A 16531-nucleotide genomic window follows, 5' to 3' on the forward strand; every position below is an offset into this window, starting at 1 on the left:
CATAGTTGTATGTACTGACTTCGGCTATGGCGGTCCCCGGAATCCTGTTCCGGAAGTACAATAAATAGGATCAAAAGCTGCAAAAAGGAACTTATTTCGTTTTTTTCAGATATGGCACACAATTTTCACAAGCTTAGGCCCAAATGAAAGTATTCCGGAACTACAGGGGGAGTGTGTTTAAAATTTCAAACCGTCATTTAGAGCGACGCTGCAAAAAAAGGGAAAAAACTTCTAGTTTTTTGGCTCGAAACTTTTTTGTATAGTAGATTATGTTATTTTCTACCCGTACAAACTTTCCAGTTTTTATTCAATTCTTTGAAGAATATCTCAGTGAACTCTATAAGAATTTAAGCTATATAAGCAAGGTACCATCACACCACTAGGTGGATTGGAACAGTTTTTTTAATGAAATCTTACTTCTTGTTCATCTTGTACTACGTACTTTAGAGTAGAAGGTGGTTGCTGTTACGTGGTTTTGTAGAAGACACATATATTTGTAAGTACAAATTTGCCTTTAGTAAGGCTATTAGCATCATTTTATATTTTTGATTGAAAACTAGTACAGATAGCAATGAATCATTAAGTATGACTCGAAAAACCAGAATCGTCGACAATGACTATCAAAGATTTTACACGTTTAAAGTATAGAAACTCATTTCAATGATGATGATGTCGCAACTATGAAAAAATATCATTGTTTGAAGGTGAACTTCTTCTCTCCGCGTTTCTGGTAGAAATAAGTAACACCAAACGGAGGCTACGAAACTGGTTGATGCTGAAATTGAATGGTTTGTGACGAGCCAAAAATTTTAATGGTACTTGCTAATTTCATTCATATCTATAGAGCAGTCGCATTGAATAAAGATATAGTAGTTCACTCTGAGTCTAACCGCAGTTACTAAGTTTTTCAAAATGTTTACTTCTACTGTTAAAGTATCGAAAACTATGTGAGAAGTTTTATCTCAGTTGCCGCATGAGAAAAACATTCGGTTCACCAGAAAGAGTATACTACTGACCAGTCATCAACAGATCATGATTATGAACTATTTGTATGGTTGAGCTTTCAATGCGCAGCTAACAAAATCTCGAATTGATTCTCCACCGGTATTTGAGATGATTGTGTGAAATAATATGCACTTGCCGTTGTTTATATTAGCATTGGTAAATCAATGCTAATTCTATTCCTCACGTTATTGCATGTTAGGAATTACAAAGTGCATAATTACAATACTATCCGACTTACTAGTCACGGAACGATACACAATAGTTTCAATACACTTTTTACCTACTTTCGCATATTTTGCTATATTTATCAACAACTTAACTCGCATCTAGTTTCGGCGCATAAATCATGTAGTAAACGCCGCGATTACAAAATTGCATCTTCATACAAATGCTGACTTATAAGTATTTGCTTTATTTCATGCAATTACTTTCGAACACACCATAAGAATTCAATTTTCATTTCTTTCGAAAATATCTCACAAGTTAATATAATGCAAACTCAGACAGGCTGACTAAGGCCTTGTTAAAGGAAATGAACTATTTCTTTTGAAGCACAAAAAAATAATACCACAAAAACTTCTATGGAAGTGCCGACCTTCTAAATTATGAACAAATTATAAATGGCGGGGAGATTACGATGCGAAATACGAGTGTGCGGATTTGGACGGCTTCTATCTGTCTGACCAACAATAAAAAGCGCATTGTTCGATGCATTCTTTTGTTTCATTCAAACCTGTCCGACAGGACGCAATTAGGAGAGAGTAGGCTCATTTCAATTGTACAACCTGATTGTGGCGAGCTACGAGTGGCACTTTTATGAAAAAATCAGAAATCTTGATTCACAGATTTCATTTTTTGAAACTTGTTTAACACGTACTTCTACAGCGGAAACGAGCGGAAATGATTTACGCTGAACGGTTGATTCATTTTTTAGCATATGGAAATCTTCCGAAAGCGATACCTAAAAACAAACTTGATCCACCTAACGGAATGAAACATTTTTCTATCTCTTCGCATTTGAATATTGTTGCATCATTGTTAAATTGTGTCGGTCGTTTTCAATTGACTTTCAAAGATTACAATAGTGAAATTCATAAAATGCTAATTTTTTTATAAAATATTTTGTTAAATTTTATGTCAATCAAATCAAACAGTTTTAAGAGCAGAAATTGATGAATTTTCAACTCTTTTCCATTGTTACCAATTTCAATATTGAACCCTCTTGTTGCGATGTTTGTTTTCAAGTTGAAGTCTATTCGCACTATTCCGGGACGACTGGGTTGGAACCATCCGGCACGTTTTTTTCCTCATCGGCGATGACTGAGCTGTTCATAGTAAACCGAGGTTGGAGTAAAGTCGTTTTGTAGTTTGTTTAAAAAATGGAAAAAACCGAGTTTCGTGTTGTGATAAAACATTGTTTTTAATGGGTAAAAACACCGTGCAAGCGAAACAATGGATTGAAAAATGTTATCCGGAGTCTTGTCCATAAAAAGCAACGATTTGTCGGTGGTTCGCCGATTTCAAACGTGGTACCGAAACAAATGACGCGGAATGCTCGGGTAGACCTGTGGAAGCCGTTACACCGGAAAATGTGAGTGAAGTGACAAAAATTATAATGAAAGATCGTAAAATGAAGCTCCGTGAGATTGCTGAGATGACACAGATATCATATGGAAGTGTATTTACTATCCTTCATGAAAAATTGAGCATGAAAAAGGTTTTTTCCAAGTGGGTGCCGCGATTGCTTTCGATGAAACAAAATGCACCCTGCCACAAGTCGATGAAAACAATGGCGAAATTGAACGAATTGGGCTTTGATCTGCTTCCCCACCCCCCATACTTGCCAGATTTAGCCCCCAGTTACTACTGGCTCTTTGCTGGTCTTAAAAAAATGCTCCAGGGAAAAAGATTGGGCTCAAATGAGGAGGTCATCGCTGAAACTGAAGCTTATTTTGAAGCGAAAGATAAATTTTTTTATAAACATGGTATTGAAAAATTGGAAAAACGTTGGAACCATTGTATCACCCTAAAAGGTGATTATGTTGATGAATAAAAAAAATTTTTGCAAAAAAACTGTTGTTTCCATTGTTAGTCTCGGGACTTGTTCATATATATATATATATATATATATATATATATATATATATATATATATATATATATATATATATATATATATATATATATATATATATATATATATATATATATATATATATATATATATATATATATATATATATATATATATATATATATATATATATATATATATATATATATATATAATCCTAATTAGACTACACCGACGGAGAGTTCATCGACAACTGAAAAACTTCCGATCCGACGCTTGTTCGCTGATCCCTCTCTCTCTGTGCTCCAATTCAAATTGTGCTGTCAAAAATACATAGGAACATTTATTCAGCAATGAATTTTCAAAGAATTCTGTCGTAATAGGAGAAGAAAAATAGATTTTTTTCCAAATGGAATTTCAACTAATTTTTTTCAATATCCCGCTTCCTCGCATACGGACACCTCTAGTTGTGAAACACAATTTTAGATCACCCATACCGCTCATGCATTTCCGTGGCTCTCTCACGCACACTCACTCTCTCGAACCGCTTCTCCACATTGACGTTTATTGAAAATGAGCCAATGAGCCGTTCAATTGAACCGGCTCTTACGAAAGAGCGTTCGGTTCAGAGCCGCTCATTGAAAAGAGCCGTATTGCCCATCACTAGGTTCTCTGGTGTAGTTTCTCTGCCACATACATCCAATAGACCATTCCTTTGTGTCGCGAAGCGGGGACCGGCAAACAGGACGTGTTCTACAGTTTCAAGCTCATTTGGGCAGCCATGGCAAGCAGGAGATGCCGCCTGGCCGAATCTGTGGAGGTACCACCTAAAACAACCGTGACCTGTGAGGAACTGCGTCAAGCCAAAGTTTACTTCGCCGTGGGGTCTGTCGATCTATCTGGAGACTCTTGGAATGAGCCGATGTGTCCACCTGTCTTTGGCTGAGCTGTCCCATTTCCTTTGCCACTCACGTAGGGAGGCTGCGTTGGCAGTCCTGCGGGCGTTCCTGTCCCTCCGCATATCGTAGCACTCCGCGTCCTCCTTGATGAGCAGTCCAATAGGCACGCCACCACGCCGGCTGCGTCTCCAGATACCGTGCGTGCTCTCCAGTAATTTTGTGTTGCGTTCTATCCGGAGTGCCGACGCTCATACTGGGCTGCCGTACCGACTTCCAATTTTGAAATTACAGCACGGAAAGACTGAAATCAGCATTTTGGTGAAAATATTAGTTAATTTTCTAATTTTAGTTAGTTATTGTTTGAGACAACTAAAAATATCTTCAGGAATCAGAACAAATTGGCTCAAATGGCACGTTCCCCTTGATATTTGGAGATTTGTGCCTTGCCATCAATTTGTTTTTAGCATCAATTTCCCGATATATAAGAGGGAAGGATTGAAAGGAAATGGTAAGGGTTGGACTAGGAGGATGGGAAAAATTGACGACACAAAAACACATAAAAGCAGAAGTACATTCTGCACCCCTAAGGGATGCCGAACAATCTGCTGAGGATCACATTTAGTGGAAGCAGAAGTAAATTCTGAACCTCTACGAGGCCCCGATCAGTCTGCTGTTAATAAACATCCAACCCCCGAGAGGATTTAGAGATCTTACAAAAGCGACACCATTCTGCACTCCCGGAAGAATGCAGAACGATTCGCAGTATGTACGAGCAGAAGTAAATTCGGTACCCCCTAAAGGATGCCAAACAATCTGCTAAACCCTATTTAAGGTGAATACAGAAGGGATTCATTCACTCCAGGAAGAACGATGATCCCTTCTGACTATAGCTCCTTACCACATTGGGTGAGAAACGAGAGAATATCCTTCAATTTTAGCTCCGCATACACAGACTCAACCATGTATGGAGAACCAAAAACCCGGATACGTAGCTGCGTCAATGCGGGGCAGTTACATATCAGATGATATGAAGTACCATAATCGCATTCACACAAATCACACGAATAAAACTCAGCACGTTGAATAGTAGCCATGTGATAATTGAGTTTGCCATGTCCACTCAGAACTCTGACCAGAATACTGCAATGATGCTTGGAGAAATGCAGTAGACACTTTGACATTTTCAGATTTAAATCTGGTAGAAATGCTTTTGTCTGAGCGCAAGTTTGCAAGCTGCGCCAGTAGCTGGCATGTTTGGATGCAGCCCAAGAACGAATCTTGTGCTTTATCCAACTAGTTGAAAGTGGTAAAGCTGGTTCAGGACCAACGAAATCATTCGCTGCACCAGCTCTAGCCAACTCATCAGCCCATTCATTTCCAGTAATACCAGAATGGCCGGGTACCCATAAGAAGTAAACAGCATTTGAAATGCTGAGGTCTTCAATTTGAGTTCGACATGCGATCACTAGATTCGACCGTGAGTCATTCGAACTGAGTGCTTTTAAGGCTGCCTGACTGTCGGAACAAAAATAAATTCGTTTACAACAGATCCTCTGCTGAGATGCCGATGCCGCCTGGCCGAACCTATGGAGGTACCACCTAAAACAACCGTGACATGTGAGGAACTGTGTCAAGCCAAAGTTTACTTCGCCGTAGGGTCTGTCGATCCATCTGGAGACTCTTGGAATGAGCCGATGTGTCCACCTGTCCTTGGCTGAGCTGTCCCATTTCCTTTGCTAATTCAGATTTTTTAGTTCTAATAATAATTAATTTTGATTCTAATAATAATCAAATATTTGTTGAAATGGCTATTTTTTAGTAGAATTCACCAATTAAACGTGCAGTCATTTCTTTGCTAATGCACACTTCATTTCCATTAAACTAATTTTTTAGTTGAATTAGAGAACTAAAACGTTGCTTTCGAACAACATAAATGGTTGAATTGGTTTCTACAATTTGCAGCTATATGGCGCTCTGTCACCGAAAAAACGTTAACACAGTAATGACTACTAGCCACTAGATGGCACACTACTACCGAAAATAATTTCAGTCGCGGTAGTCTTTTCTATATTGGCAGGTATAAATACGATATTGTATTGGAGAAAAAGACATAAGCGAAACATAAACTTCTTTTTGATAAGTTTTCTTGTAAATCGCTGTTTTCTTCATTCGACTTCGGGAAACCGACTCTCTCACTGAAAACTTTGAGCACTCGGAAAACAAAAACCGAATACAAGTATTACACCGGACGGCGTAGCCCGGAAGGTTAGAAGATACAAAAAACATCATTTGACATATACAATTAGAGTTCAACATTCGAAACTCACTTCACTGTACCGCGTAAAAACATTATTACGCACAATCGCTTCAAATGCGCACATTGATAAAAAGGTATCATCTCACTGCTAAGTGGATTAAGAACGTTTTTATGATATGATGTAACTGATAATAGAAGATGTTCATTTCACTCTTGGTCAAGACGGTAAAATGATGGACAAAAGAATTATTGTCTCTTTTAAATAACCAGATTTTCTAAAATTGTTGATTTATGTTTAATTCTTTTTGACCCAATTTTATGAAACTATTGGACACGTGACTTTTTTGTCCATTATTTCTCCATCTTGACCTTGAGGGCAATAAACGCCTTCAATTATCTGCAACAACAGTTTTCATGGTGTATCCTTTTATTCATACAACTCCTGTAGTTAACAAAAACATTGCAGAAGACACCATATCAAACGGTCCACACTTTTTGAGATGCTTTTTTTCGTTTCTATTATAGTTTTAATCTTAAGGTCATTAGCCTCTTCGGGCAAGAAATACTTGCTCACCCTATGTAGGGCTGGGAATCGAATCCCGCTATACCCGTGCCCTATATGTTTTTAGGTTTTTCAAAGAAATTTTTACCCTTCTCAAAAGTTGGGATAGAGTAAAAATAACTGTTTTGATCCACCTAGTGTATAATGATGCCTTTTTCATATATAATACTGTGATATTCTATTCAATATGTTTCTCTTCGATATTTGAAAGAAACCAATGGATTGTTTGTGCATTAACTAGTATAACATACAGAAAGAAACAGTGCTTTGCTCGCGTAGGTCATCCTAATAAAAACGAAGTGGGTTCACTATTATATGCACTTCCAGCACCGGATCCTGAGAACCGGTATAATCGAAGTCGGTCCATACGGCAACCAATTAAGATGACGTACAAAGTCTACTAGTTTGCAGTAATTTTTGGTAGGACCATAAGACTTATCATTTGACCTAAGATTGAGAATAACGGTTTTGAGTCCAGTTTAGAAATTTTGTTGCGGTTTTTGTTTTGCCAGTTTGAGTGACGGTGTACAATATTGAACACACTTTACCCTATAACTCCGGAAACGGAATTCAGATCCAGATGAAATTCTGGAATTCCGTATGGAACCATGAGAATTTTCATTTGAATTTAAGTTTGTCAAAATCGGCTCAGCCATCTCTGAGAAAACCCAATGAGATTATTTGACACATACACACACATACATACACGCACACACACATACATACACGCACTCAGCTCGATGAACTGAGTCGAATGGTATATGACACTTGGCCCTCCGAGACAATGTTTGCAAGTCGGTTTTTCAAGTGATTGAATAACCTTTCTGTATGAGAAAGGCAAAATGTGAAATGATAATGGAAATAGTCTTTTTTGGTTGTGAAGAATGCTTATGCAAAATTTATGACAAAAAGACGACTTTGGAATTCAAATGGAATTGCTCTGATAAAGTCCAAATGCATGTGTCTGTGGTTATAATATATAGTTTGAATTTTTTTCAGATCATCATAATAAATGCAAGTACAACGAAACGACTCAAAATACCTCCTGTTTTCTTTACAGATTCCAATCAGCAACTTACACTAGTGTCAATTCAAGTGAAAATAACGTCTAAATACAAAATTGTGAAAATGTTACAAAATTACTTCGTTTGTAGTAATCCGAAAAGTGAGAATCATAGCCGAAACACGACCACATTACATGTTTATATAATTACGTAATAAATTCGAAGTGTTGCTGTTCGTCTCAGACAGTCAAGTACCAACCATTAGTGATTGGATGAAACCGCGAAAAGAAAGGTGGAGAAATGAATAACAAAGCAAAAATCTGCGGAGCACAGTAAGAAAGAAATCAGTTGTGTTGTGTCAAGTGTGAAACGCTATTTTTGCATGAATATCCAATCAACCCTTGTGTGGTATTCGTGGATCCGAAATTTCGTAATGATTTACCGTTGTATTGGTTTCGAAGTGTTGCGTTAAATGAAATAATTAGTAAAACGATACCAATAAAGATAATGTACACGCGCTCACAATGCCTAGAACTAAAACGTGTCTTAATAAAGTGCGTAAACAATTGATTGATAAAAAACCATAATTTTGGTATAAAAATACGAAAGTGCATGAGACAAATTCGAATAAACCATATGGTTTCGATAGCCAATCCGCAGAGCGTGTGCGTGTGTGTGGCCGAAATCACCCACCGACTCAGCGACACTAGCACGATCAACAAACTTTAACCGCAACTGGATATTGCGGTAAAAGATCCATACCATCGACGAGGGGATCGTGAAAGATGACGTCATTTGCTGACCATGTAAACTTCGGGAACCATCATTGGATTGCATTGTTGTTATGGCTGGGGATTATATTATCACCCGTTGCAGGTAAATAGCAGCATTTGTTTAACTTTTCTGCGTGCTTAAGTTTCGCGCAATACTGGAAAAATGAGAGAATAAAAACTCTTCCGTTTTCCTTAAAACTGCTCAAGAAAAATTATTTCAGTTTCAGCTTACTTCCACTAACACATTTGATTAGCACTAAACACCTTCCTATATGGATTTCCTCTTGCAGAAATTATTGCGATATAAAGATTTACGTACCTTCTATAAGTAAACCCGCAAAATGCGTACCTTTAATTTAACATGCGAAAGGCAATTGATTTGGAATGTTGTCGTAAAACTATTTATTTTTCCAGAAAACTGAAAATATTTAGTTTTGTTTATTTTGTGTAGCGCAATCTAATACAAATCTAATACAATACTAATGAATTCGGTGATCAAAAGAACGATAATACGTACAATTTAGAACGTTCGACTAAAGAAGTACCAATAATACCACCCATAAACGCTTTCACTGCAAAAAAAGCTTGAGAATAAGTTCTTTCCATTACCAAAGTTGCGATGTGTAGTAAACACTAACGATCTCAACAGTCATTTTTTTAATTAAACTGAGTGGAAAGACATGGGTATTGGATGAAGATCCATGCACGCTGCGACATAATTAAAGGAGAAGAATTCGTAGAGATGAGTATGGATCAAATTGGAAAAGGTATTACTATGTGTCATGCTGAAGCAACTCATTTCATCGGCGTAAATCATAATACTACTAGAGTTATATATTATATATTATATATTCAAATGGGTATAAAATACTGTACTGCTCGATATGATGAAGAGTTGAAGAGATTAATAAATCCGACTATTTCTTCAACGCTACGAAATTCTCGATAATATCAATGACGATGCTGACACCATACACCACAACTGAGCGGAAGAGACGTTGTCGTGTAATTTATAACAGGGATTGAAGATCTGAAGACTGATTAATCATTTTATGGAACGACAGTCAATGATCTCGTGAATTGTTGAGTGAATGATTTTAGTTAACTTTCAAACTTTAAATTAGCTCTCATAATCGTTTTCTTACAGACAACCTGTTCCCTTTTTAAAATTTTTCTCAAAAAACAAATGACAGTGTTTTTAAACTCTCATCAGAAACCGTGTTAATTGCGAAAACCGCGTAAATAAAAACCGTGTTAATTTCGGAATCCATGTAAAAAAGCGTACAATCGAAGTCAATTTGCTGAGTTTGCTCTAGGACAACTGCGGATATCCTTAGATTCAAGTGCGTTTACCAGTGGTCCTTAGGTAGAATGGATATTTCCATTAATTGATGGTCCATAAGTCTTCTATCTTGATTGAATATGCTAGCAGTAGCCACGATTGCTACTGAGTAAATATTAATATAATTCCAAGATGATATTATTGAATATTCAACAGCACATAACGTTCATATAAGTTTACACGCATAGCACTCACATTTACTCCAACGAAGCCGTTTGAAAAAATAATACCGTCATTGGTTCGAAAGGCCTCAATGTATACGTTAAACAAGTCAAACTGCTTTCCACCATCACCAGCACCATCACGACTAGTGCCTTCATCGACTAGCTAATGGATCGAATAGGAGTCTCTCCATGAAGAGGCTCGCATCACAGCACAATTGTGGGATGTGACTTGCCGATAGTTTATTTACCTGGAAGCTCCGTCATCGAAGCAAATGACCACTTTCATTTTTTGCTCATCTCTACTGGTGCCAATGTGGTTTGTTGAAAACTGCACTTAGCACCTAAATGATTTGCATAATAATTGATACTGCAGGAAATTACTATGCATTCATGTTTAATTTCTTGAATTTGGTATTTTGCACAAAACAGTATGCATAGTTCAAAGATTTCTATTACAAATAAGAAGACATTAAATGTCCAAAGAACTGTTACAATGAAAGTGGATAGCAAACTTAATGTTACAGCTCAACTCATTAAAGTTGCATTTTTATTTTTGAACTTCTATAGAATGTTTTTCATATCCTTTTATGATTCATTTTCCTGTACAACATGAAACAGTTCAAAACCAAGCTTGGATTTTTAAGCAGACCAAACCCTGTGGTATATGACACTCGCCCCTTCCGGGTCTCCGTTAAAACATCAGTTTTACAGTGATTACATAGCATTTCTTTATGGGAAAAGCAAACCATAATTGTTCTCATCTAAGGTTCTACATATAATCTTAGGAAAACAGCATTTGTTGAAATACGCGAAAGCAATTTTTCTCCTTAATGAGGAAAACATCATTTTATTCAGAAAAACCTTTTTTTAAATGCTTGCAGTAATTTTTGGTAGGACCATAAGACCTTCCATTTAAAACTAAGTTTGTGGAAATCGGTCAAACCATCGATGTGAAAAGTGAGTGAGATCCATTTTGGTATATATGACCACTATTTCCGGTGCTTCCTGAACCGGATACCGGGAACTAGGATAGCCGGAATCAGTTTGTTTAGTTCCCTACTGATAATGACTATCGATTTGTGTTGTTTTGAGACCAGTTTTGAACATTTTTTACGTGTTTTGTTTTGCCGGTTTAAATGACGGTGTACAATACTGATCACACTTTACCCTATAACACCGGAACCGAAAGTCGGATCCTGATGAAATTCCGGAATTCCGTATGGGACCATGAGACCTTTCATTTGATTCTAAGTTTGTCAAAATCGGTTCAGCCATCTCCGAGAAAACCTTGTGAGATTTGACACACACAAACACACACACATTCACACACACATTCACACACACACACACACACACACACACACACACACACACACACACACACACACACACACACACACACACACACACACACACACACACACACACACACACACACACACACACACACACACACACACACACACACACACACACACACACACACACACACACACACACACACACACACACACACACACACATGGGGCAGCAGGGACTTTGTCCAAGGGCTTGACGACCCCTCCCTCGGCCACTGTGAGTTGTGGGGCTTGTCTAGGATGTGGTGGAGTTTGGCAGTGGGCTCTGTTGAACTTCTATAAAAAGCTGCATGTATCCGCAGGCAAGCCCTTCCTAAGCGACCGTGTGCCGCTTAAAGTACACAAGCCCTGCGGGAGTGCCTATCGGCACATCAGGATTAATATCAGTGAAATCCTGATTATGGTATACTGGTCACGGCGAACATAACGGACAGGATTTTTTGGTTTATGGATAGGATATGACGACTTTGGGCTGACAGTCGTGCTGTTCTGCTCCCTCAGTAAGGAAGGGTGACATCGACTTGAAATGGCGAGTAGGATAACAGTACGGCTGCCTCCGTCCCGGTAAAACCGTGGCAGGCCTTCGGATACGTTCGATACCCGTACATCAACTTGATGAGTACTAGGCTCGGATGTAATATTCCCGACTTACGCCGATCCGGCTCTGAACACGGTTCTCATGAGGGGCCGTGTCAACCCTAGCATGGCCTCACTGCTTGCATAGATAACCATGGGATCACAGAAGGCAACTAGTTACTTCGGGTGGAGATAGCGGTCCGAAGGGGGGACCCTGGAAAATGGAAGAGAGCACTAATCAAAAGGAAGTTGGAACGATGAATCCGTTCGCCAAAGGCGGTTTATCGAGATCTCCGCCCCTGCAAAACCAACATGGGCACCAGTCTCGTGATAAGGAGCAACAGAAGTTGCAGCAGCAGTCACAGCAGCAGCCGCAACAGCAGCAGCAACAGATGCACCAGCCAAAGCAGAATGTGTTGAACAAAACAATGCAGAAGCCGAGAGTACTAGAAGCGAAAAGTTTAGTGGACGAGCTCCATAGTTTCGTGGACGCAAGGAACAACATCCACAAAGAAATTAAAGAGATGGTCCACAGAATTCGGAAGGCGGTAGTATCGGCCGTCAAAGAGTACGAAACGATAGTAGAACGAGCAAACACAGCGGAACTTACATTAACATCCGCTAAAGTTACCGCTATCACGAGTTCTCTGAAGCAGGGAGGCACCAGTGCAGCTCCGGTGAGCTCAACGAAACAAGGGAAAGAGGGGGTTGCTGGGGTGGATAATGTCTCTGTTTCCATTACTCCAAAGAGGCCAAGAACATCTCCAGGAGACGAGAGACCAGGCGGTTCCAAGAGACCTATACGCCTAGACGAGGACTCCTCTGAGGAGGTGGCTGAGCAAAAGGAAGGATAGAATACTGTTGGTGGCCGGAAAACAGAGAGAAAAAAGAGTCAGCAAAAGCGAAAGGAGCGGAGAAAATTGGAGCAGAAGGGGAAAGAAAAGTTTGTGCCTCGTCAAAGGACACCAAAAGGGGACGCAGTTCTCGTCAAGGCTAACGAGACTATGACGTACGCAGCAATCCTCAAGAAGGTCAGAGAGGACCCGGAGCTGAAGAATCTCGGTGAGAACGTGGTGAGAGCAAGGCGCACGCAAAAAGGAGAAATGCTTTTCGAGTTGAAAAAGGACCCTACGGTCGACAGCTCGACCATGAAGGAGCTCTTGGGTAAATCATTGGGTGAAGGAGCGGAAGTGAAAGCTTTATGCCCGGAAACGATGATTATATGCAAGAACCTAGATGAGGTCACCTCAGCAGAGGAGCTAAGCGGTGCACTTAAGACACAGTGCAACCTGGGCGACGTGCAAATTATGATCCGTCTAAGGAAAGCATATAGTGGCACACAGACCGCGTTGATTCGTCTACCAACAATTGCTGCTAACAAGGCATTGGAGGTAGGTAAAATAACGATCGGATGGTCGCGGTGTTTACTGAGAGCTGTACCGCGAGTGGAAAAGAGAGCGGAAAGATGCTTCAAGTGCTTGGACTTTGGACATCGAGCAGGAGCTTGTAAAGGCCCCGACAGATCCAAAATGTGCTGGAAATGTGGAGGGATGGGTCATGTTGCGAGAGACTGCACGCAAAAACCGAAGTGTATGCTTTGCACTTCGGAGGAGGGAGATGATCATCAGACTGGTAGCTTCAAGTGCCCTGTCTACAAGAGGGCGACTGCGGGCCAACAGTAATGGAGATAACTCAGATAAATCTGAATCATTGTGATACCGCACAGCAACTGTTATGGCAGTCAATGACAGAAACGAAGTGCGATGTTGCGATAATCTCAGAGCCGTATCAAGTTCCCCCTGATAACGGCAACTGGGTGTCAGATAGAACAGGAATGGCCGCGATACACGTCATGGGAAGATTCCCTATACAGGAAGTGGTCGAGAGCGCAAGTGAAGGCTTCGTGATTGCTAAGATTAACGGCGTCTTTGTATGCAGTTGCTATACCCCTCCGAGGTGGACAGTGGAGCAGTTTAGCCAGGTGCTGGAACAATTGACCAATAAGCTAATCGGACGAAAACCAGTAGTCATAGGAGGAGACTTCAATGCCTGGGCGGTGGAATGGGGCAGCAGAGTAACCAATGCAAGAGGATACATCCTGCAGGAAGCTTTAGCAAAGTTAGAAGTACGATTGTGTAATGAAGGCTCCGTTAGTACATTTCGGAAAGACGGTAGAGAGTCGATCATCGACGTCACGTTCTGCAGTCCTAATCTGGCAGCAAACATGAATTGGAAAGTGAGCGAGGAATACACTCATAGCGATCACCAAGCGATACACTATCGCATCGGCCAACGAATCCCAGTGGCGACACGGAGAAGCATTACCGATGGGCGAAAGTGGAAGACGAAAACCTTTAACAAGGACCTCTTTATTGAGGCACTTCGACCGGACGGCGGCGTCGATAATATCGATGCGACCGAACTGAAAAGAAGAATGATGATGGCTTGCGACACCACAATGCTGCGAAAATCGGAGCCAACGAATAGCCGCCGCCCAGCTTACTGGTCGAACGAGACGCTCAGTACGTTACGAGCTGCTTGCCTCAGAGCCAGGAGGCGGGCCCAGAGAGCAAGGACAGAAACAGAAATAGAGGAACGCAAGTCGGCTTTACGGGAAGCCAGGTCCGCTTTCAAACGGGAGATTAAGCGTAGCAAATCAAATTGCTACAAGAGACTGTGTCGAGAAGCAGACGCCAATCCCTGGGGGGACGCATATCGAGTTGTGGTGGCGAAAATTAAGGGTCCGTCCACCGTAGCTGAGATGTGCCCGAACAAGTTGAAAGAGATCGTGGAGTGTCTCTTCCCGAAGCACGACCCGACTACTTGGCCACCAACACCGTATGGGGAAGAAGAAGCCGACTCTGTTGATCGGCAAATTTCTAACGAAGAGCTTACACAAGCCGCAAAACGACTGAAAGCCAAGAAAGCTCCAGGCCCGGATGGGATACCAAACGTGGCGTTGAAAACCGCGGTTCTGGCGTATCCAGACATGTTCCGAACTGTGTTACAGAAGTGCTTGAACGAAGGCAACTTCCCAGACATGTGGAAGATCCAGAAGCTGGTGTTGCTGCCGAAGCCAGGTAAACCACCGGGTAATCCTGCCTCGTATAGGCCTATTTGCCTGCTGGACACACTTGGGAAACTCCTGGAAAGAATTATTCTCAACAGGTTGATGAAATGCACAGAAGGCGAACGAGGATTGTCGAACATGCAGTTCGGTTTCCGTCAAGGAGTGTCGACGATTGATGCAATCCGGACAGTGCTTGAGAGCGCTGAGAAGGCGTCCAAACAGAAGCGAAGAGGTGACCGATACTGCGCCGTGGTTACAGTGGACGTGAAGAATGCTTTCAACAGTGCCAGCTGGGAGGCCATCGCCACAGCACTACACCGAATGCGGGTCCCAGATTATGTTTGCCGAATCCTAAAGAGCTATTTCCACAATAGAATCCTGGTGTACGATACGAACGAAGGACAGAGGTCAGTGCGAGTGACGGCGGGCGTCCCTCAGGGATCCATTCTCGGTCCGACTCTCTGGAACGCTATGTACAATGGGGTCTTGACACAGAAACTTCCCAGGAAAGTGAAAATCGTGGGCTTCGCGGACGACATATCGTTAACGGTGATGGGCGAGTCTCTGGAAGAAGTAGAGGCCTCGGTGACAGAGACGATAAGCACGATTGAGGGCTGGATGAACGGAGTCAAGTTACAAATAGCTCACCACAAAACGGAAGTGTTGTTGGTGAGCAACTGCAAGTCGATCCAGCGTATCGAGATAGATGTAGGGGGACATGCGATTTCAACTAAGCGAGCTCTGAAACTTCTCGGAGTGATGATCGACAACCGGTTGAACTTTAACTGCCATGTCGACTATGCCTGCGAGAAGTCCGCGAAGGCGATAAATGCAATAACGAGGATCATGCCAAATGTCGGTGGCCCGAAAAGCAGCACAAGACGTCTGTTAGCCAGTGTATCTTCGTCAATACTACGGTATGGTGCTCCTGCCTGGGGAACAGCATTGAAAACGAAGAGGAACCGTGAAAAGCTCAACAGAGCATTCCGGCTTATGGTCATACGAGTCACGAGCGCCTACAGGACAATATCGTCGGAAGCAGCAAGCGTTATCGCTGGAATGATCCCAATCTGCATTACCCTGGCGGAGGATATCGAGTGTTATCAGCGTAGAACCACCAGAAACGTGCGAACGATGGTTCGAATCGATTCGATAGCGAAGTGGCAGCAGGAGTGGGACAGTACGGAGAAAGGTAGATGGACTCACCGGCTCATTCCACATCTGTCGCCGTGGATGAATAGACAACACGGAGAGGTAAACTTCTACCTAACGCAGTTTCTATCTGGCCATGGTTGTTTCCGGAAGTATCTGCATCGGTGTGGTCACGCCGCGTCTCCATTTTGTCCGGAGTGTGAGTATGTTGAAGAAACACCAGAACATGTGATATTCGATTGTCCCCGGTTTGCGGAAGTACGTAGAGAAATGCCTGCTCTAAGGGTGGATAATA

General features: G+C 41.3%; 1 protein-coding gene across 2 annotated transcripts in view; it reads left to right on the plus strand.

Annotated features, from left to right (window-relative positions):
* LOC131439451 (tyrosine kinase receptor Cad96Ca) overlaps nt 1–16531 on the plus strand; it is a 37335-nt gene that overhangs the window by 4429 nt on the left and 16375 nt on the right. For both annotated transcript variants that reach the window (XM_058610453.1, XM_058610454.1), the window contains exon 2: nt 7858–8677. In XM_058610453.1, the coding sequence (XP_058466436.1) occupies nt 8587–8677 (91 nt within the window). In that variant the 5' untranslated portion in view covers nt 7858–8586. The remainder of the gene's footprint in view (nt 1–7857; nt 8678–16531) is intronic.

This window comes from Malaya genurostris, chromosome 3 (genome assembly GCF_030247185.1).
Source record: "Malaya genurostris strain Urasoe2022 chromosome 3, Malgen_1.1, whole genome shotgun sequence".
Classification (NCBI taxonomy): Eukaryota; Metazoa; Arthropoda; class Insecta; order Diptera; family Culicidae; genus Malaya; species Malaya genurostris.